The sequence below is a fragment of the Stegodyphus dumicola genome, chromosome 3 (genome assembly GCF_044657685.1).
Source record: "Stegodyphus dumicola isolate Sdum_Otavi_A_Nest chromosome 3, ASM4465768v1".
Taxonomy (NCBI): Eukaryota; Metazoa; Arthropoda; class Arachnida; order Araneae; family Eresidae; genus Stegodyphus; species Stegodyphus dumicola.
This window is the reverse complement of record NC_140770.1, coordinates 203826894-203851405: the sequence shown is the minus strand read 5'-3', so window position 1 is coordinate 203851405 and position 24512 is coordinate 203826894. Positions and strand designations below refer to the sequence as shown.

The 24512-nt window shown below is 34.6% G+C and overlaps 1 protein-coding gene across 1 annotated transcript in view; it reads right to left on the bottom strand.

Moving 5' to 3' along the window:
- Positions 1 to 4746: 4746 nt before the first annotated feature.
- The window catches only part of LOC118201572 (deoxyribonuclease-1-like), a 67343-nt gene continuing 47577 nt past the window's right edge, over positions 4747 to 24512 (bottom strand). The window contains exons 7-10 of the mRNA XM_035373690.2: positions 23772 to 23926; positions 22367 to 22463; positions 10203 to 10254; positions 4747 to 5188 (exon numbers count right to left, since the gene is read on the bottom strand). Of these exons, the coding sequence (XP_035229581.1) occupies positions 4803 to 5188; positions 10203 to 10254; positions 22367 to 22463; positions 23772 to 23926 (690 nt within the window). The 3' untranslated portion in view covers positions 4747 to 4802. The remainder of the gene's footprint in view (positions 5189 to 10202; positions 10255 to 22366; positions 22464 to 23771; positions 23927 to 24512) is intronic.

Below are 24512 nucleotides of genomic sequence, written 5' to 3'. Positions count from 1 at the left end.
CTTCCTCATTGCCTTTAATGCCCACGTGAGGCATGGCCTTTCTGACGACAGAAGTCTGAGGAGGGTTTTTCTAAGTTCTTGGACATACTGGCTTCTGCTTTTGTAACCTTTGATTGCGTCAAGGCTAGAGGCAGAATCATTGTAAATAGTAATTTGGGTAAGTCTGTTCCTCTTCACATAATTAATTGCTGCTTTAAGTGCTGCCAGCTCAGCTTGGAAGTTCCTACTGCCAAGTCTTCTTTTCCATTATACACAACTGTATCACCTTTTAAAACGCAGAAGGCACTGCCAGTACCCGTCTCTGTTTTTGAGCCATCTGTAAATATAGCTGTGTGATTATCTTTTGATGTCACATAGTGGCCTAGAATACACTTTTTTAGATGTGTTTCAGCCGGATGTCCTGCGTCACTGGGTTGTGTTTTTCAAAGTCTTCAGCAAAGTGGTGTTGTTCCCATAGAACTCCGTCCTCACCTAGCCTTAACACTCTTGCAATTAACGACTCCCTTTCCGCTTGCAGGTCTAGCGGAGGAATTCCTGACAGAACCTGCAGAGCTGTCGTTGAAGTAGTTCTGTAGCCCTTGCAGATGAGCAAGAGTTGCAACCTTTGCATGAACAGGAGTAGTCTACGCATGCTTACGTTGAGTGTATTTCCCCAGATCGCTGCGTCAAAGAGAGCAATTCTTTCTGTAATTGCTTGGTACCACCTCTTAAGCACCCATGGTGGTGCTCCCTACTGCAGTCCTGTTGTGCGTAGCATTGTGTTGGTGAGTGCGATACATCTTTTCCTGAGTTCTTTTAAGTGGGGAATCCAAGAGAGATTATTGTTGAGGATAAATCCTAAGTATTTTATGTTTGGAGAGCATTTTACTGAGCTACCGTTGAGTCTAATGGTAGGATTTCTTTTCATTACTCTTTTTCGCCCTATAAATAGCATGGTAGTTTTTTCTGCTGAAATCGTAAATTTATGTGTTTGTGCCCACTCTAAGAACCTATTTAGTGCATTTTGTGTAATTTTCTCGATATTCTTTCTTCCTGAAGTTACTAGAAGGAAATCATCCGCAAAAGCTTGCAGATGTACTCCGCTCTCCATCTAAAAAATTTGGAACGCTGAATTAGCTACTAGGTTCCACAGGGTTGGCCCTAGACAGGAATCCTGTGGACAGCCTCTCTCCAGGTTTTGCTGGATTATTCCATCGTTTCTAGTTACTTGAACTTGTCTGTCTTCAAGATAGCTCCCTATCAACTTTAAGATCTGAATTGGGCAGTTTATTGAATCTAATTTTTTTGTTACATCAGGAAACCAGACATTATCGAAGGCTCCCTTTATGTCTATGGATATTACTGTTGAGTGATTGTCTTCTTCTCTGTTCTTTTTCAGTACTTTCAGGAGATCCGCTAATGCCTGTTCCGTAGATATAACTTCACGGAAGCCACACTGCTTTTTATTAATTACTGAACTTTTATTCAGGAAATAATTTAGCCTCATTAGAATGATCTTTTGTAGAACTTTGCTAATTGTGGGAAGGAGACTTACCGGGCGGTAGGAGGTCGGATCCGAGGGATCATTCCCCTTTTTGTAAAACAGAGCGATCTCTGCCAGCTTCATATCTTTCGGAAAGTGTCCTACTTTCCAGCATGCTTTGCAGACTGAGTGGATCAGCTCTGGAATTTCATTATGCAATGCCTTGAGTATTATATTGTCTAGGCCATCCGGCCCCGGTGCCTTTTTCCTTGCCAAACCATTTATGATTAAGTCTACCTCCTCTATTGTTGGTGGGAGATAGTCTCCATTTTTGGAAGACCAGAATTTTTCCTGAAATTGCGTCCTTATTAATGTATGCATTTCTGAGTCATTGGTGGGATCATCTGAAGAAAAAACCGTTTTCAGTATTACCGAAAGAATATTTCTTGTATTTGGTGCATCAGGGGCCACATTCGCAGTCAATTGAGTCGGTCTAAAGTCCTTACCTGTGGCCCAAAAATTTCCGGTATTCTACTACAGTGTTCCTGCCAGGAGTCGGATTTGGCCCTTATTATCTGTAGTTTGTATTGCGCAAGTGCCTTCTTGTACATCTGCATTTTTTGGTCCCTTTGTATGGGATCTGTTTCTGACTGTGCCAGTCTTCTGAGCGCCCGAACTCTGCTTCTGTTTGCCGTTAGTTTGTCATTCCACCAGGAAAGTTCTTTCTTCTGGCTGGGTGTTTTTTCTTATACGCTTGTTTTACTGCACTTGTTAGAGTTCCAATTAAATGCCTGTAGGCATCATCCAGTCCGTCTATGGTGTTGCTTGCTTGGAAGTTGAAAATCAATTGATCTACATAAGGGCGAAGCAGATTAAGGAACTTCTGATGTCCTCCATAAGCTGTCTTGAACTTCTGTTTCAGAGTATAAGTTAACTGAGTGCCCATTAGATAGCTGATTATTCTGTAGTCGCTCAGAGAGGGAATGTCCATAACATGCCATTCCGACATTTGATTTGCTAATTGTGAAGAAACCATGGTTAAATCCGGCCAACCTTCCGCCCTTATAGTGCGGAAGGTGGGAGGTGAGTCTGACATGTTTATGATGTTTAATCTGTTTGTTATTGCATATTCCAAAACAGTGTTCAGGGGTAGAAACTATCTGCACACAGTCATGTTGCAGGTCCATTGCATGGCCTTCTGCACAGTCCATCAGGAGAAGGACCTTAAAGGGGAGGCCCTTTTCAGCCAGATACAGCTTCACCTAGGGAATGAAACAATGGAGGAACAATTAAAGGTTCAGAGCTTTCGTTATCCAGGCCGTGGAGGTATGCATCCAGAACACGGGCAACAGAGCCGTATTTTTGTTTTTTAATGCAGGGGATTTTTGGCTTTATAAATAAGGCCTGGCTTAAGCATAAAACCTGCAGCATTGCCAGCCATGATGACAGTCACGCAGTCTTTGTGAGCCTTGAAGCTTGGCCTCTTCATTCTTGAAGAGGAATGTACGCAAAGGCATCCTCTTCCAAAAAAGCCGTGTTTCATCCATGTTGAAAACTTGTTCAGGGAGGTAGCCTCCCTTACTGATGAGGTTAGGAAACTCTTCCTCCACGTAACAAGCAGCCTTGTTGTCAGCAGAGGAAGCCTCACCATACAGAAACACATTTCTGAGTCCGTATCATTTTTGAAATTTTTCGAACCAGCCTTTGCTTGCTGTAAAGCCTCGTTCTCGAGAAGGTGAATCACTCCTGGCAGCGCTATTACTGGCTTGAGGTTCGTCAACACCTTCTTCAGCCTCTTCGTTGTCGTCATCGTGCAAGATTTGGTCATAGAGAGCTTTGGCCTTTGTCCTGATCATATTAGTGTCCAAACTCACTGTCTTTTTTCTGCAATCAGCAATCCACAATGCCAGTGCAGCTTCCATTTTCACAATTCTGTTATTATGTGGAGTTACTACACGTTTTGCTTCTTTATTGAATGTTATTGAAGCAGTTTTGTGGATGTTGACTTCCTCTTTCTTGATGTACTGCATTGTAGATTCATTCACACTCCGTAATGGCGTGTTACAGATGCATAACTTGTGCCCTCTTTGATCATATCTAAAAGTTTTAATTTTTTGCTGATGGTTCTCATCTTCGTTCTCTTGGGTGCCCTGGAGGAAGCTTTTGCAGGGGCTGAGCGCTTAGGTGGCATTATAAGGGCTTAATTAATAAAAAAAGTTATTGCTTAAACAAAAAAAGTTATCGTCAACACAACACTAAAATACAGTATGCGAGACAGTCAACATCATGGACAAGATACAGCAAGAGAATATGCTAGGTGAGGCTGCGATTATGCGCAGACAATCAACTCGGGGATAAATGCACTCGTACTCTCATCGGTCGATGTCGCACCGGAAACCAATCACGCGGCTTTGTGAGAGTCCTTGGTATGTACTCTGAGTCAACTCATAATTTTGTTTGACATGTAGGGATCCTTCTGTCTCGCGCATCAACGTGAAACAATGCTCTTTTCCACAATGTGGCTGCCGACATGGTTGTATTTTTCATTTTTATTTTTTGATGAATATTTTGGCAAACATGAAGAGCGAAGTGGCGATGAAACACTGTATACTAATAGTTATCCTTTTTGATGCATTTCTGTTAGTGTCCACAAATAGTGATTTAACTCTATTCAGTAATGCAGAACTTTGTTTTCATTTTCACTCATGTTGAAATTTTGTCCTTTCAAATTGAATACTTTGTGTGAATACTGGCAGGCTGAAACTAGGATTCAGTGTAGTTTGGGTCAGATTGAGATATGCCTTCTAGAGGTTTTGCCTTTTTGATCTATTATTGATTTCCTCCTTTTTTTTGTGAGAGATTTAAGTAAGAAAGAATCCTCCTTGGTGTCCTATTGATTTTTTTTTTTGGGGGATAGTCTAGTCATTTTATGTTTCTTCTGGAAAGTATTGTGTTAAAACTGCTAGTCATTTTATTAAGATCTGATGCAATTATTTAAGGAATATATTTTAGTGATTGTATTCTGAAAATTTTGTTGTCTTTTTGAAGTAATATTTTTCAGTTAGAGTAATTTTTATATAAAAAAATACATGTAATTTGATATATTTTGAGATTACAGAGGTGAAAAATTCATAGAAATACCAAAAATTAGGTAAAAGAATGTATATACATATTAAGCGATTTTAAAAATATTTGTATGAGATAAAAATAAAATGTAAGTAATATACATGTAGTACAGAGTAAAATAATTCATGCTGAAAACAGTCAGTATCTGCCTGTGTTCCTGAAGTTTGAATTTTTTTTTTAATTCCATACTGTTTTCTGATGCAAATACATAAAATTAATTAATAGTAGTTGTTTTGCAAGTTAATATTTCAGAATATGCATTGGTAACAAATATCTGTACTTTAAATTTCATGTGAGAAACATCTGCGAAAGAACTGTCATCTTCTAAACTACCTTGTTGTGTTTTATAAATTATAGCTTCCAACTGTTCTTTGCTAATGACATTTGATAAAGAACTTTGTAATCTTCTTACTGCATTTAACATATCTTCAGAATTTAAAGTCTCATTCTTTAGTAAAATTAGAGATGATAGTACAGTAGGAATGAAATTCGAAGTCTGTGCTGCTGTTATGATTGCTTGCTTGGAGACATTACGTGGCCTTGTATCTTGAACAGTAAAGCATATGTCAGACACCAAATCCTTCTCGGCAAGCTCTGACACTAAAAATAAATTTCATATTTTCTGTAATAGCATGAATAGGAAATATTTTTGTTCATTTATTATTTTCAAAATAAAATACTGTAAAGCATTATTGCCAGTATTATACACATTTTTTTCATCTATTTTTTTATCAATAATATTTTTAAATTACTACTGTAAAATACTTTTAATGCTATTACCACATTTCTTTGCGTATTCCCCCCTTCCGATTTTTAGCATCAAGTTGTGAAAAAAAAAGTATTTGCATAATTTTCCCCTTCCTTATTGCATTTAGAAAATAAAGTTCCCCAGAATTTTAAAATGGGTTTGTTCACAGAGTGATTGTTTTCTTCTCTTACTAACAAATACAAATTTTTATATATATGTATACTTTCGGTGTGGCCGATTGCAACCAAAAAGGGAGGTGCACACCTAGATATTATAGCAGTCCTATATACAAGATTTCAGCGTTCTGAGACTACTCCTTTTTGAGTTATGCGAGATACATACGTGCGTACAGACATCACTCAAAAATCTCTTCTGAATCCATTTCACAATCCGTTTTGGGAAAAAGAGTCCTTTATTCTGTCCGTACCTGTAGACGTAACGCAAAAACATCGTTTAAATGGATTCGAGAGTGGTCAAAATGGATATTTTCGTTGAAATACGGTACCCAAAACCTTTCGTGATTACAATACTTCCTTTCCTTCGTAAAAGGAAGTAAAAGGGCGGGGGATAAAAATACGCAAGGAAATACGTTTTCTCATTATTTGTATTTATAAGTGTCAAACTATGATAAGCTAATACGATATTATTTAGTGAAATGAGCAATCATGCAGACTGAAAATAGTAAAATAAAAATGGAAGAATTTGGTTTTTATGTAATATCTATAAATACCGTCAATAAAAGTTTCAATAAATTATGTGATGCTGTTGCAATTAATCATTCTTAATTTAAATAAATTATGAATTAATTGAACATGCATTTCTGAACTGATTTGATATTTATTTTTTATATAAAATTTAAATTTATATGATTAACATTTCATGTTTTAAAATGTCAGTTTACATGGCAAATATTTCATGATGCTTGAGTTAAAATTCAGTGCCCTCCAAAAGTTAAGGAAGAGCATGTTTTTTGCATCTAATTTGAGAATGAAGCAGGATAGCAACAAGAAATTTACAGGACATTTTCACTAAACAGTTCTTAATGAATGCGACATAGAATGTTTCTAAAATTCAATACAAACAGGAATTGCAACAAAAAATTTGCACTCTCGGCAGAGAAATCCAGTCTTGGAGAAACGGTATATCACAGTTTTTTGAGGAAAAATGGGGTGGTAACATTACAAAAATGGTTCTAATAAGGAATGTGGCCAGCCCTAGCTGCAATACATTGGCAGCAGCGACGTTCCGTGCTGTCAGTTGAGTTGTCGGTCAGTGGAATGGGAAGCAACGACAGATACAGAGTAATCCTTGTTCAAGCTCAATCTAACGACCTTGCAGGAGGTCTTAAAGCAGCAACCTGTCTCCCAAGGTAATCACAAAGATGCTTTATCGGATTCAGGTCTGAGCATTGAGCTGGCTGTTTCGTCCGCTTCATACCGTGACCCTCAGGATATTCTTCAGCAGCCCGAGTTCGGCGCGGTCGCGCATTGTCATCCATCAGCAGAAATCCAGGACTAATATCAGCGGCATATGGACGGACATATTGATCAAGGATCTCGTCTCGATATCTCACACCGCTCAAAGTTCCTCCATGGAACACATGCAGGTCAGTGTGACCACCGAGAGAGATCCCAGCCCAAACCGTTATTCCACCACCTCTGTAACTGTGTCTTTCCACTATGTGGGATTTGTTGTACCTGGTGCGTTGTTCCCTCCAGATCAGCTGAATCACTCTGCAATGTGAATCTGGACCAGACGCCCATTGTCACTGGCCCAGGAGATGTGATCTCTAATATAAACGGGTGCCTCTGTCCTCGAGCCAAGGGGACACAAACAACTGGTCGTCTTCCATACAGACCTGTATTGTGCAGGCGTCTGCACACTGTAAGAGCAGATTCTTGTTACTGTTGCCACTAAATGATCTACCATGAGCTGAGGCACAGTAATGTTTCTCCTCCTTCAGGCAGAAAGAGCTAAATAACGGTCTCCCGCAGGTGTTATAACTTTAGGTCTGCCTGGAACATGTTTTTTAGACACAGAATCCTCGGATTCAAAACGATTCCTTAGTCGGTGGACCACACTACGAGAGACAATGAGACAAGTAGCAGCATCAGCTTGCTACATCCCATTTCCATCCAACCGATCGCCTGCCACCTAAACGAATCGGGCAAACGTCTTTCCCTGAACATTTAAATTTTTGCTGGAATCTGGAAGTCGTAGTTTTAATCCTGGTGACTACTTCTGAAAGTATAAGCTAGTCGTTAATGTGTCCTTGGGCGATAGCGTACTTTTGTATGAGATAAAGGTGCTCTGTCGTGAGTACCGCGTCTTGGGGACGAAAAAATGTTATACGACGGCAAAGCCTGAGGTTGAGACTGAAAATCCTCTCCATCAGTTGTAAATTACCTTTCCTGAGTTGAAGTGCTTTGATTTGTCGAGGTCAGTCACGTGGGTGGTCACCCTCCCAAGTACTGACCCCGATAGATGCTGCTTGAGAACAGGGAAATTGCTGCCGATGAAATGATTAGATTTTTGAAAAATGAATTAAAGACTTGAGTTTCTTCAGTTGCGGGGGGGGGGGAGAGAACTTTACTCTGAAATTTCCTCTCCTGCTATCTTCATTATGTACATCGCGGTTCTAAAATCAGCTGAAAGCTTTTCTGCAGTTGTTTGTACTTTTTTTGATTTTATCCATTTGTTCTATGATAGTGCTGAAAAACTCGTGAATTTTCTCATCACGCAGCCAAATTATGGTTTCTTCTGCTTCTTTTGAAATCGTGAAAGTTTTCTTTCTTGCTTTTTCGCTGTATTGCGGTCGTGCACTTCTTGTGGGTTCCATCTCTTTCACTTTTGTAAGTTGTGGGAAGTCTTCAGTTTTTCGTACAAAATTTTTTTGCTTTTTTTTGGGGGGGGGCTGTTTCTTTTCTAATTTCTCAAATTTCGTCTTATGTTTATCACAACCACGGTAACTGGAGACATGATTTTTTCCACAGAACTTCCAGATGGGCTTTTCATCTTTTGTCAGAGGGCAAACGTTGCTCCTGTGATTTTCGCCAGACTTGTAGCATCTTTTCCGGTTTGTGTATAAGTGCTGGGAGTGTTCCCACTCCTGACACCTGAAACACTGTGTTGGACGCTTTCGTGGATTATAGTTTTCAATCGCCACGTTTAAACTGAAAATGTTATTCAGGTTATGTATTCATATCCGCTGTTATTTCTTTTTAACTCTAGCAGCCAGATCGAGAGTTTTTCGAAATTGTATTTTCTACTTCTACTGAATTGCTTCACCTTTGGGAAATTTCTTCTTTCAGGGTCAGTAAGAATATTCTCCTCTGTTGATTTGGTCGGCAAGTTCTTGAGGCTAGCCCTTAAGGGTTTCTCCTGGTTCATCTGATAGGTGTGGAAGGGTACTTCTCTTGTTTTTAGGATCCTAGTAGCATTTTTGTAGTCTTTAACTGTTTTAACATTTACGAAAATGGAGTTTGTCTTCATGTTTGCTTCGAACTCCTCCTTACAAATTTCTCTGAGCTCCCGTTCAATTTTCATCCAGTCTATTTTATCCTGCTGAAAGACTATTGGTGGCGGAGTTTCAGCGTTCGTTTGCGCTTCCTCTGCGTTCTGTTCCTCGTTCAATTTCTCAAATCTGTTAGTCTGTACAATTTCCATCGGTTCTTTACTTTGTTTCATCTTTGCGACTTTCTTTGGTGATTTCCATTCTCTGGATTCCCTCTCGACTGTTTCGTCATTGCTTTCAACAGCATTTTCGAAGATGTCCATGCCCTCTCTTTCTTTCCTTCCACTTGCGTCAAGCTCGCTTTGGGAATTCTTCAGTTTTGCTAGCTTTTTCAGCTCTTCCTCCTTTTTAAACCTCTTCAATAATTCTTTAATATAATCTGCATCTGGATATTCCTTGTTAGCCTTCTGCTTCTTTCCCTCGGTGTCAGTTTCCGAACATGGTTTTCATTTTCTTTTTCTTATTCTTCTTTGGCGATTTCCTGAAGTCTTCTTTTCTCAGTGGGAATTGCATCTATTTTGATGATCTCATGATCTGTCCGATTCTAGGTCGTCATCAGAAGAGTCTCCCGGTGTCCTAAATAAAGACATTTTTTTTTTCTTTAACTATCCTAAGGTACTGCGCTTCAAATAAATTCTCTACTAAGAACTCAAATAATTTTCGATATAACAAGTACGAGTAAACCGCTCTGTTCGCCTACTGGACTGGGACAGTACCTTCACTCGTGAAATAATGACAATTTTTGCTTCAATCAATCAATACATGTATTGCCAGGCTATCGCTAATATGTGCGATGTTGCCGGCTCAATGACAAGTCTGCCCAAGAGGCGCATGACGTAACAGTTTGACAAGGTAAATTTTTGCTTTTTTTTCTCCAACTCCTATATAAGTTCTTTTTTCTATAAAATAAAAGTGGTAGCTATGCATGACAGTAACGAAGTTTATAAAATATACGCTATTTGCGTATATTTTTTAAACTTCGTTACTGTCAGGCATTAAATTGTGAATTTAAATGTTACAGACATTTTTGTAACGGTATTTTGTAAGGTTTTGTAATCAAAAACATGCTGTTCCTTAAATTTTGGAGGGCAGTGTGCATACTATTGTCTCATCCTGCTCTCTCAAATGATTTATTTTATAAATTATGTATAAACTTTGTTTTTAAATTACAGTTTTTGTTGATGATTCGAAATCACCTTCAAAAACTAAAGACTAAAAGGTGGTGACGAATTATCGTCTACCACTTTTTAGTTCGGCACCACTAAAAATTGATGACAAACTTTTGACCATAGTGGTAAACAGTGTGACAGAGTTAAATGAAAGCTTATAAAAAATGAAATACTATTACATACTTTTCCCCCTTATTTTAATTTCAATTGGCCAGTGATCAGAAATGTCTCTTGCCTGAAATAAAAAGTTATGTATAAATTCAGTATAATTATAAAAAAGGTATTTCTTAGTGCATGCAGTACACCTTTTTACATGTAAAATTAGCAAAACTTGTTTTTCAATTCTCATTCATGAAATTCAGTTTTCAGAATATATAATACTTGGTACAAAACAGTGGTATATACTAGAGTGAATAGTAGTTTTCCATTCAATGAAACAATGCTAATAATTTTACCATTTATTATTACTATTAATTATATACTAATTTTACCATTTACCATTCATTTCAGTGTTCTGTGTTTACATTGCTAATATTGTTATAAAAAGTGAAATGCATAATTATGTGTGAGTGAAAAGGAATAATGATTGTTTTGTTGCAGTATGGCAGCATCATTTTTAGAATATGTTTCATATAATTTACAGTAAGTCTATATTTAACTGTGTGTACAGAAGAGAATAATTGTCTTTGCCGCACCAGAAATATAAAAATTTAATTGCTGAAGAAAATTGATTCTGCATATATCCACTTAATTACTGAATAGCTCTGGTTAAGAAAATTGTGAAATTATGAATTGAAAAATAATCAGTTTTTTAATTTCGGTAAAACTACCATGTTTCCCTGAATATTAGACCTAAAACAATAAGCCCTGGCATGATTTTTCCGCCTGCCTTTTAATATAAGCCCTATAAGCCCTACTGCTAAAACAAGACCTAGTTAAGATCGTTAGCCAAACGGCCGCCTTGTTACCGAATGACCAAGTGCAGATGGAACACACTTGCACATTTGAAATAAACGAACGTGGTTGCGACAAATTAGAATTTTTAGTATTCAATACGTCGCGTTAGCAACGTATATTTGGCACATATAAATTTTGATGCTCAGATGAAATGAGGGCAAAAGGAAAGAGCTATTCCGTCGAGTACAGGCTAGGAATTGTAGAAGACTCGAGGTATAAAAAGCACTTCATTTTCATTCTGCAAAATGAAGTTGAATCTACGAATGGTCCCAAAATGGTGATCTGTGTACCTCATGCAATATACGAAGAAGCGTAAGTATAGATCAGATAAGCAACCATTATTTCTTGAACTAGAATACGTCATCTGTAAATGGATTGTTGACAGAAGAGCAAAGGGTTTAATTGTTCGCAGGGCTGACATTCAAGCATTTGCCCTTGCAATGACACCACAGCTAGGCATATTGCTAGACGAATTTCACAACACTGGGGGGATGGCTTTCTTTAGCGATATGAACTGTCGATATGAACTGTTTCTAAGAAGATCAATAACACTGTTCAGCTTGGAAGATATTGATTAAAATGCACTTGCGTTTAAGTGTTTCTTTGGTGGCTTCGATTTCTCTAAGTAACTACTCATGAATAGTATTGCTATGGATGAAACTGCAGTGTTTATGGGTCAGGGTCTCAAACTACCACTGACCAGTGGGAACCAGTGGAGAGTGACATGTATTTTGGAAATTCGTCTTGATGGAAAGCCCCCTCTTGTAATCATCTCTAAGCGCAAGAAAGAGAAAATCGAACTTTAGGCATTTATGTTTTTGAGACTGAAAAAGCTCGGTACGCACTTGGAAGTAAGAAAGTGGGTCGATTTATTTCTACCACTTGTTTTGCGAAGTGGCCAAAGCTGTTCTACAGCAATTATTCTTTAAATTAACAAGGTTTTAATGACTTGGATCTTTACTGCAACTTCTCCTTTTCCGTTTCTTCACCAAAATGCAAATTTAGTTAAATAGTATTTAAACTGTGGTTTATGGACTGTAAGACAGAGCGTATGTCTGCCTCACGCGAACAAGTTACGTTAGTTCTTCCTAGCTCTGATAAGTTTGTAATTTTTCGACTTTGTTGCTGCCGGCGTTTGAATTTGATACGCCGATTAGAAATTCTGATCTAGTTTAGATTTAAGTTGAATTATGTAGTCTTTGGTTACTATTCTACATTTGATTTTGCTATGCTTGCCTTGCAATTATTAACAGCTGCATTTAAAATAAGAAAGCTGTGCCCACAAATGCAACCACGAGCGTCTCATTAAATCTTTTTCTTTTATGGTGTACCTTAATTTAAGCCTACAGTGTAGTACAGTTGTATAACGTTAAATTGTAATTGCCTTCTATAAAGATTAATAAAAATTTCTTGAATTGCACTTGCAGGAACCAAATTTTTTGTAATGACCTTAATGATGCTGTCAGCAATATTGTTTAAATAATGCTGTAATGGAAATTGCTGTGATTATAGCGATAATTCCCTTTACATCTGTTAGGGTTTTGGACTGATTAACTGTTACCACATAAGTAAAAATTTATAAGGTATGCTAGTGTGGGATTCTGCCAGCACTCACTGTGCTAAAACCATGAAGAACTTCCTTGGCGAAAGAAAAACAATCAAATAATGGTTACCGCATGAATGACTGCATATCTCCAAATTTTCACGATATTGCAATAAATAAGCCATTTAAAGACCATTTGCGCACGAAAATCAATGACTACATTGAAAATAGAATGAAAAGAAATCAACGAAGAAACTTTATGAAGCTACAAGAAATCGTTACATGGGTGAAGAATGCATGGGACAAAATAACGAATAATCGGTGAAGAATGCATGGGATAAAATTATGAATAATGGGTGAAGAATGCGTGGAGTAAAATAACTGACGGTGCTGCTAGTGCTCTACAAGCAGGCACATTAACGGGAAGAGCTTATTTGATTTTTGCTCAACGTGAGAGGCTAGGGCCAATTGTCTTGGAGGGGGAAAAAAAATTCAGGCCGAAATTCGTGATCTGGAGCTTTATGACGATGTTTCAGACGACATAGCTATATCAGAGTAAAGGAATTTTGTTCATTTTTAGATATTCTTTGAATATGAATAAATGTATTTCTTACACCTGAATCTGCATTTTTCGAACCGGCAGAAATTGTTTCTTGAACATGAACAAGTATTAATTATTGTGCATGAAAAATAAGACATCCCGCTAAAAATAACCCCAAGCGTGTCTTTAGCTGTAAAAATTAATGTAAGATTATGTCTTATTTTGGGGGAAACCGTGGATGGTGTGATAAGGTTTCTTTTAAAAATTAGATTTGTTCTAAAATATTTAGAAAGCAATATGGTTTTTAATATGAAGATCGGATCGGTTTAAAATAAACTTAAATGTTGAAACTAATTGTAGATAAAATTTAAATTCTATATTAGTATAAAAATTGCTGTTTACATTATTACATTTCAGTGCAATTTTTCGTGATGGTTTTCATTAAAAAAGAATTCGAATGTTGTCTTTGAAAGATAAGAGGGGGAAAAATGCATTTTCTATCTTGATATTATCCAAAACTTGATTTAGATATAGCAAATCCAAATTATTCTTATGATTAATAATTGGTATTTGCATACCTTAACCTTCTTTTAGATGCTGTATTCTTTTGCTTGCTTTTACTGGCGTAAAAAAATCAGATTTCAGCTATCCAAATATTGAATTATGTCTCTCAAATTCATTTTGATAAATCACTTGTAACATGCAGTGCTCTTAAATGGAAGAATAAAAAATCTGATGTGTACACCACATGACTTCCTTGTACGGAATATTAAATTATACGCATTTTTTCTTGCATTTTATTTAAACTTATTGGATTGAATTAAACCTACTTCGCCGACAGCGCATAAACCACAATAGAATAAATGCATTCTTTAAAATTCACTTTGTTTACCATAGCGACACTCTGGCACTAGGTTTACTTAACAGTATTATATTTCATTCATATTATAACTCAGAATGCACAAAATGTATATCATTTAAAGAATTATCTAATCGTTGCCACATGATCTATTCAAATACTATAATAAAGCTAGAACTATGTATAAAAGAAATTAAGCAAACAAAACAAAAAAGAATTTTTCACAGACGATTGAGTATTTCTCATTTAATTAATTCAGTTCTCACTTCGCGAGAAGGCAAAAATACATAAAAACTCAAAATATCTATATTAAAAATTACGAAGTAAATTTCAAACGCTTATTTCCTCGAAAAAATTCCAGAAAGAATTAAGCATGATTTAAGTGGCAATAATAAATCTTTGTTGTTGCGAAGCTAAGTTTCTCTAAATTGGCAACAAATCCTGTTTCAAATGTAAACATCAATGGCCGCCATTAAAAACAGGCTTAACGGCAATTAAACAACTTTAAAATTGCTGATAATTCTAAAAATATTGCACACAGATTTACTAAAGGCATAAAATCCTTAACCGGAAGATAAAAACAACACAATTCAATCATTTTTAAAGAAAAAAATGTACAATTTACAAACATATAAGAGTACGTTCTGAGGCGACTCGTTTTTGAGTTATGCGAGATACGTACGTACATACATACGTTCGTACAGACGCCACGAAAAATTCACTTCAGAATTAATTTTAAAGCAGTTTTATAATTTTTTTGAAGGAAAAGAGTATTTTATTCTGTCCTTACGTACAGATATCACGCAAAAACATCGTTAAATTGCATTCGAAAGCGGTCAAAATGGATATTTTTGTTGAAATATGCTGCCTGAAACTTTTCGCAATTACAATACTTCCTTTTTACTTCGTACAAGGACGTAAAAAGTGCTTGAAAATAAACATTATTTTGCTGCTGAGTCCACTAAATCATTTTCTAAAGATACGTATTTGTCATTTTTCCAAAATTTATATGAGATTATTGAATTGCCTTTCTGTGAATGAATTTTTTTAATAGTATATGGGGGAAAACCCAGTGAATTACTACATACTGTGTTTCTTGATTTCATAAATAATCTGCTGTATAAAACTTAGTGAACTGTTTCTCTTGATAGTTGATGATAAATTATGAATATTTTGGCTAACTGTAGATAACTTGCAGTGTAGATTTCTTTCATCTTGCTTGTTCCATTAAAAAATATATCGCATTCGCACTGTTTCATTTTAGCACTAATATGCCCGCCTTTTTTTTTTTCTTAAATCATTCTCTTGCCTTTCTTATTCAGTAATCTGTTATACATTTGTGATCTGAATTCAGTAAAAAATTTAATGTTGTCCTTGTAACATATATCAAGATTGGCTGGAAGGTTCACTGGTTCGAATTCACTGGAAACGAATCTTCAGAATTTATAACAATACGGACATCACATAAACTACACTGCACCTTCGAAAGGGTTGAATGAGATTCATTTCAGTACATACATCAAAATGGCATTAATTTCTAATGGAACAAAAGCTGCTTTGGGTAAGAGGTTTAGTTATACTGTGAAGAATGTAATTTATTTAAAAAATTTTAAAATCTTTATTTGCCGTTAATTTGTAATAAAAATATAACGGTACGGAATGGGACTTATATGTGAGAACCGGAAAATGGTAGCTTGATTTTTTTTTTTTTAATGTTTGTCTACGTGTTATCTTAGTTATTAATATCAGAGTTAATTGCTACGAAATATTGTAAAATGTTATCCTTAGAATCCATTAAATATCCATTAGGATTTTCACTTTAGAGTGCAGTACATCATTTACGGCATTCAACAGTGTGTACCAACATGTAAGTTGTAAACTTCAGCTAATTGATGTGTTCTGTTATCTTTCACATTGAGATAAGCAATGGCTCCTTTTCTACCCCTTTTTGATTTGTAGTCAGGACTTGGTACTTTCTGGTTAAGAGTCGAATTTTCTTTCAGTTTTTATAAAATAAAGGCGCATTTTTTAATTCTAAAAGGACTGAGAAGGTATTTGCTTTTTAAAGGTGTAGAATCCCTCATCGTCAGAAAATGAAAATAAACCTGGGTGATGCAAGATTATTTATAATTGCAGAAACTTAAATTAATGCAAGAATGTATTTATATCGCAATCACCTTAATAGAAGATGCTAAATTTTCAGACTATGCCGAACTGGACCAAACGTGTTCATAACTGTCCTTCAGTCAAGCAATGTCACCGTTTTCGTTCGTGTTCTTTTCGTTGTATTCCTAATTCCAACGGTTTTTTTGCTATAACTAAGTTTTAAAATATGCAGTTATAGAATTTGCCAGCCGTGGAAGAAACTGAGATAAAATTGCGGCGGGAGTATATTATTTTGCCACGAAATTCGCGAAAGGGAATAATGATTAAATGCATTTGGATGAGATGATGATGAGCACTGCCGACGGTATTTTTTTAAGCAAAAACAGATCGATTGTGCGTGGGTAGAACAGCGCAAAAGGCTTATAGAATAATTTTGCGGAAATGTTTTTTAAAAATATATTATAATCCTTATTTAATAATTAAAATTTATGCTTTAAATTGCTTTATATATGTATGTGTGTGTGTATCTAAGATTAAAAAAATCTGATATGTGTACGACACATGACTTCCTTCTACGGAATATTAAATTATACGCATTTTTTCCTGCATTTCATTTAAAATTATTGAATTGAATTAAATCTACTTCGTCGATAGCGCATAAACCACAATAAATGCGCTTTTTAAAATTCACTATATTTATTTACCATAGCGATACTCTGGCGCTAGGTTCATTTAACAGTGTCATCGCATTCATTTTTACTTCCTTGTACGAAGTAAAAAGAAAGCATTGTAATCGCGAAAATTTTCAGGCAGCATATTTCATCGAAAATATCCATTTTGACCGTTTTCGAATGCAGTTTAACGAATTTTTGCGTGATATTTGTACGTAAGGACAGAATAAAAGACTCTTTTCCTCCAAAAAAATTATAAAACTACTTTAAAATGAATTCTGAAGATAATTTTTCGTGGCGTCTCTACGAGCGTATGTACGTATGTCGCATAACTCAAAAACGAGTAGCCTCAGAACGTTGAAATTTTGTATATAGGACTACTATAACATGTAGATGTGCTCCTCGTGTTTTGGTTGCAATCGGCCGCGGGAAACGTATATAAATATATTTATATATATATCCACTCTGTAACCCGGCTCAGTGATCTCAGTTTCTTTACTCTTATATGTTTGTAAATTGTACATTTTTTGCTTTAAAAGTGATTGAATTATGTTGTTCTTATCTTCCGGTTAAGGTTTTTATACCTTTAGTAAATCTGTATGCAATATTTGTAGAATTATCAACAATTTCAACAGAGTAGTGAATTTGTTGCCAATCTAGAGAAACGTAGCTCCGCAACAACAAAGATTACGCCTTCATTTATTATTGCGAATTAAATCATGCTTAATCCTTTCTGGAATTTTTTCGAGGAAATAACTGTTTAAGATTTAATAAATTTTTTAATTTAATTTTTAATAATTAGTAATTTTTAATACGGAAATTTTGAGTTTTTATGTATTTTTGCCTTGTCGCGAAGTGAGAACTGAATTAATTGAATGAGAAATACTCAATCGTCTGTGAAAAAACTTTTTTTTTTAGCTTAATTTCTTTTATACATCGTTCTAGCTTTATTATAGTATTTGAATAGAACATGTGGCAACGATTAGATAATTCTTTAAATGACATAAATTTTGTGCATTCTGAGTTATAATATGAACGAAATATTATACTGTTAAGTGAACCTAGCGCCAGAGTGTCACTATGGTAAACAAATAGCGTGAATTTTAAAGATTGCATTTATTCTATTGTGATTTATGCGCTGTCGGCGAAGTAGATTTAATTAAATCCAATAAGGTTAAACGAAATGCAAGAAAAATGCGTATAATTTAATATTCCGTACAAGGAAGTCATGTGGTGTACACATTAGATTTTTATAACTCAGAATGCAAAAAAATTACATCATCTGAAGAATAATCTAATCGTTGCCACATGTTCTCTATTCAAATACTACTAACTACTAAGAACATATAGTGAATTTGAGTTTCAGAAAGCAGCACCTCCTTTTACTCTGCATTACGTGAAGAACATCAGTAAAACAAAAAGACGAAAGTAAAAGTCAGGTGGCCGCCATCAGTCGACGTAAGAGGTGAGTGTCTGGTTGAAGGTCCAAATCAGTGAACTGATGAATCTAGTATAAGTAAAAAATGTTAAGGATGGAGAATGTCAGATGGATATTTGTGCTTTTCTCTGGGAAATGGAGAACATCTAAGAGTGTTGATGCAGTTGTTAGGATGAGTGAGAACTGAATAGAAGAAATTTCTGGCAAGTTTTTGAATATAATCTTGAATTGTATCTGCTTTGAGATCACGGTGGATATAAGAATTTAAAATGAACCATGGCACGTTGATGTTCTCTCTGAGTGCTTTGTTTTGAAGAACTTGGATGTGTTGAAGGTGAGTTTCGGCAGCGTGGCCCCAGACAGGAACTAGCATAGAGTAATGCTGGTCGAAGTATAGATTTATATAAAAGGAGTTTATTAGAAACGGACATATGACTTCTTCTGCCAATAATATAATAAATCTAAAACGATGTGTAAAAGAAATTAAACAAATAAAAAATAAAAGTTTTTCAGAGACGATTTAGCGCTGCTTACCTAATGCGCATGCGCTATTCGTAAACATTCTTTTCTGTCCGAAACAGACTGGCGACAGTATTTTCTACTAATATGAAACATTTCCTCGAATTTCATTAGAGATGTATTTCTCATTCAGTTAATTCAGTTTTCCCTTCGCGGAAAGGCAAAAATAATAAAAACAAAAAATATCTTCATTAAAATAATAAAACACCAAGTACAGTTAAAAAATTTTTTAAAAAAATTACAATTAAAATTAAAGTTTCTACGCAAAAACAAGCAACTCGGCCAGCGGATAAGAAGACAGATTTTTCAGTGCACAAAACTGAACGTTTACTTTTGGTTTCACTCGGCAAAATGACACCGAAAGCGTAGAAACTGACTTAATTTGTTGTGAACGCTATACTGAGTCAAAATACGGGATAATTTAATAACTTTGATGATAATTCCAGGGTGGATTAAACATAATTTAATTTGCAATAATAAAAGTCGTTACTTTGTTGTTGCGAAGCTTAATTTCTCTAGATTGGCAACAATTCTACTATTCTGCTTAGTTTCAAATGTAAATAAATATGGCTCACATGAAAAAAAAAAAAAAAAAAAAAAAAAAAAAAAAAAAAAAAAATTAGGCTTAGCTGCACTATCAACAACTTTTAAATTGTTGATAATTCTACAACTATAATATGCAGGTTAACTAAACGCATAAAAACCTTAACCGGAAGATAAGAACGATATAATTCAATGATTTTTAAAGCAAAAAGTGCACAATTTACAAACATCTCTACATATAATAAAAGAAAGACTCTGTGTGTGCGTCTTTCGTTCGTGCTGCGCGTAAGCTAAAAGATCCAGGGCTACGAAATTTGGTACATAGGTGCATCTAGACAAGATCCAGTGCATTTCGAAGCGATTTTTTTTCAAAATTCGAGTCAGATTTACTTTATTTTATTTTATTTTTTATTTTATCTTTTTTTGATAAACTCGCATTATTTTGAATTGTTTCATTCTTTTAGAAATGTGGTTTTAGCAACAGTTTTTCATTCAATGCTTTGTATACTAGACTGCTGAATGTTGAAAATATGATATACAATATTGCTTATTTCATGCTGCTTATTTTATTTTGATTTTCGGACACGCAATACGCACATTACAATCTTCTTATTCTAACGCGCATGTGTCTCGCGAGGCAAAACAAAAAGAATTTCCTTCCCCCTCTCTCTTTATTAGCTAATGGCAAAGAGGTTTGTATATTTTGAATTATGTCATCCACTAAGCACAATTTTCATTGGTTATTGATTTCAGGTGATAGTTTCATTTTTTTAGAAATGGGGTTTTGGCAACAGTTTTTCATTCATTGCTTTGGATACTAGACTGCTGACTGTTTTCTCTTGAAAATATGAAATTTATTGCTTTTTTCATTATAATTTTTTATATTATGTTTTCATTATATATAATTTTAATCATATAAAAAGTTTTGCAAGATTTTGTTTTTTATTCAACAAAGTTCTTAATTTCATCCCTTATACCATTTGAATTCTTAAGATTTTGCAATGGGATGTTGGTTAATTTATTTATTTGGATAATTAATCTTTGTATTAGGGATATTGCATATTTTATTGCAATTTTTTAATATATGATACATTTTTATTGATTTTGTTTTGGATAAAGTTGTTCTGCAGAGAAAAATTCTGTGCAGGTTTTAAATTTAATGTTTGGTGTTTGGTGTTCCCTTTAGGCATTCTTTCAGTACATTTAAAAGCCAGACGAAGGTTGACCGTGTAGCGGCTAGTATAAGAATAATGAAACTGAGCCGAGTAACAGAGTGTATATATATATATATATATATATATATGTCATGATAAAAGCAAAGGAAAGGACGGAACACTGTAGATGCTTGATTAGACCCACATTGAAGAAGATTTTGATTGCGCAGTATGCTAGTAATGCTAACTTGGTAATATCTAAAGAACTTGGCAGTCGAAGCAATTTTAATTCCATTTTTATTTCCAATTGATATTTGTGGCCACAATCACTTGGCACTCTAGTCGTGCCTTTCCACAGAAGATTTACATTTTTGATGTTGTTGGGATAGAAAGCAAGCCAGCGAAATTACATCTTAGCACAGTAGAGAGCAAGAGGTGAAGTGCGTCCTTATGAAAGATGGAAGCACGCGAAGAGAAAAGTTTTGGTTTACAATTCGGTGATTTGTTGTCAAGAGGCATCTGGTATTAACGGTTACGTAAGATCGCATAATTTATTTAAATGACGCAATGCAGACAAGTTATTACGATTTTAGAATAGAGAGGAAGAATTAATATTTATAATTATATTATAATTCTGATTCATACATTTTTATCTTACATATATATATACTTTTGGTGCGGTCGATTGCAACCAAAGTAGGAGGTGCACGTCTACATGTTATAACAATCTTATATACAAAATTTCAACTTTCTGGGGATACTCGTTTTTGAGTTATGAGAAATACGTACAAACGCCACGAGAAAAAAAGTTTTTCAGAATCCATTTTAAATCAGTTTAAAAAAAAAAAAAAAAAAAAAAAAATTGGGGGGGGGGGAGAGTCCATTATTCTGTCCTTACGTACAGATGTCAAGCAAAAACATCGTTAAATTGCATTCGATAGCAGCCAGAATGGATATTTTCGATGAAGTATGATACTTGAAATTTTTCGCGATTACAATACTAACTTTTTACTTCGTACAAGGAAGTAAAAATAGATAAAACAAATTATAACTTAAATTAACAATAGCTCCATAATTCTGCATTTTAATTTGTGTATCTTCTCTTTCTGTTCTAAAGGTAGAAATTGTTTATAATAATTTTTCTTGGCTGCGTGTTCTCTAATTACTCCGTTTCATCCTTGCTTATGTATTTTGTAATGAGAATAAATAGTTCTTATCTAATTATGGATTAACATATCTTTTTCACTCTGTCATACTTTGAATGCGTATTCACTTCCGTCTTCTTTCCGCTTTCCTCTTGCTATGCTAGCACGTATAATTCGCCGGTCTGTTTCGTCTATTATCTAAAGATGTGAAGAGGTACATGAAATTGTGAGGTGCATTTCGCACTCACAATGATATGTGATTGAGAATATGTGTCTCAAGAAAGTCCAGCAGTAAATTATGTCTTGTCTACTACACGTCTGCAAGTTTTTTTTCTCCGTTATGCATTATGACTCCACCAACACTTTGCCAATCTAATACAATAATAAGTCATCATTCTGTTTATGCGCAGGAAAGAATCATCCAGTTATCTACGGAATATACTACATACATATATTTATAATAAATTAAAATGAATAAGTAAAAGAATCTTGGAGGATTAAGTGTAACGGGTACAAATAAAATAATTATCACCAGTAAAATTCTCGAATCGTGTCAGTGATGAAAAAAATCATCCAGTATTTTCTTTAAATTTATTTTTTGTATATATAAAAGTTGATGGTTTATTTTTCGTTTTAAACTACAGAGCCATTAAAAACATAAATTATCTAAATTATTATTTTTTTTTTTTTCAAAAAAAAAAAAAAAAAAAAAAAAAAAAAAAAAAAAAAACTGTGAACAGAAAATGAAATAAATCTTGCACATTCTTTTATTTTATTTTTCTTTATCTTTAAATATTAGTCTGCAACACTTCTCAGTAAGATTATGTGCGAAAAAAATGAAAATACAGAAAAAATAAATTTTTTAGATTACCTCATTTAAAGTTACATCGAGCTCTTGCCGGAAGTCGAATACTCTCGCAGATGACAAAATAACTCCGGTATTCATATTTTCACCGGCATATACAAACCTATTAAAATTTAAAATACAGTTATGGGTAATAATTTTATTGCTTTAACACAAAGATGCATAAATATTATATCTATGGGAGACCAAAGAATGCGCCGAAAGATAGGTTGGTATAGTTTGTTAGTATATACTGTGTGTACTAGGAATTTGATATCTACTTCTAAACTTCGTACCAAATGCATTACGAGCTTTAAGTGCATTTGTGTGGATTTCATTAATCAGCACCACTAAGTGACTGGGTACGTACCTAGAAAATTAACTTAAAACGTGTTGTATTAACATCCGCGTTGTGATTTAGCGGCTGCGGTTTTCCTGTATGAGTTAAAAATCTTGATACTGTGGCTGTTGAAACACCAAACATTCAGGTACCTTGGTAAAAAGACCTTTGCCTTGGTTACGGAAGCATCCACGGTATAGCCTCAACAATTTGCCCACTTTCGAATTCATTTAGCTCCGATATGATGCACTAATAACTGCACAGAACACTGTTTCGATAGCGAATGACACTTACAAAATATGGAGGATGTTACACAGGTGGCGTTAATGAGCAAACACATCAGCGCCACCTAGAAGAATAAACATTTCATTAAAACATGCATTTTACTAGGTGTTTCTATATTTTTGTCCATCCTCGGTCAAATGTAACACTGCAGCGAACACATGAATGATAAAAAACAAAAACGCTTTTTTACTTTATAACGTATAAACACATAATTTTGATGTGCACCGAGAAACGAAAAAAAAAAAAAAAAAAAATCTTTTAGTTTCATTGTAATATTCAGTGTATTAAATGGACTGGAACATTTAGTATCTGAAAGTATGTCTGTACCACTACTTCGATAAGAAATTAAAAATGAATATAAAATAAAAATTAATTGGCTTTCATAGCTTTGTAGGTTATGAAGATATATATTAAAGCAAATGATATACTCAATAAAGCCTGTTTCATTATTTTAAAGAAAAAATTTAGCATATAATTTTTAAAGTGTCATTTTTAGTGAAAAAGAAAGCAGAAAATTAAATGTAATCTCTGGAAAAAATTATGATATTACTCTTAAAAACAGTTTCCTTATTACGAACGCGTGTGAAATATCGAATTTTCTGAAGACACTTCATGTTTAATTTTTCATACCTATTTCCACCGATAACTTTTCTTGCTCTTAACTATTTAAATTTAAATCTGTGAGGGTGAGGTGATGAAAAAAAAAAATTGAGTAAAATTTTTTTTTTATTTAAATTAAGATTAAATTTTATAAAATTCATTACCTATTTCAACTAGTATTAAATGCTGATCAAATTCATTCGTTACCTGTCTAGTGCACAGCTCTTGTAATTTGTGGTCGTGTCGATATGACTTCCTATTGGCCAAGTAAACTCTTGCCTTGTCCAGAGCGTTATATTTTCCCATTCTTTCTCTTTCACGTAAGTGCAGTGTGCATTAAAATCTCCCATTAAGAGCACATCCTGGAATATAATTTTATATGTAACTAATCTATAGTTTTGTGAAAAAAGTTAGATCAGTTTATATCTCGATAAAAATGTTTGTTACCATTCAGAAACAACTAATAAAAGGAATTAGTATTAATAGTTTCATTATTTCATATACGCTAATATCCATGCAGTCACTGACAACAACAACAATAAAAGCATCTTCAGAATTTTACTGGAATATATGATGAAATCTTACATGCGATTACTCTAGAACCGAGTATACAAGCGAATAAAAAATTAAGGCCAATGGCAGAACAGTGGCTCATTACAGCATATAGAAAGCGTACACTGAACAGCAATTAGCATCAGCTAATAATGCTTCTTTGAAAAATTCACCATGCTCAAAAGAGTTTTGCTTCTTTGCAGCACGTGATAAATTTTAAAAGAAGTACTAATGGGGGCATTTGCACATCTTGCCAAAGTCTTAGTAAAGACTAACTGTTAGACAAACAGATTTGATTTTAGCTGATTTCATTTTTTTTTTTTTTTTTTCTTTCTTGTAATTCAAGTGGAGTGATTTCTTCCGATTCCGTATTAAGAGTGGCATGAATTGTTTGAA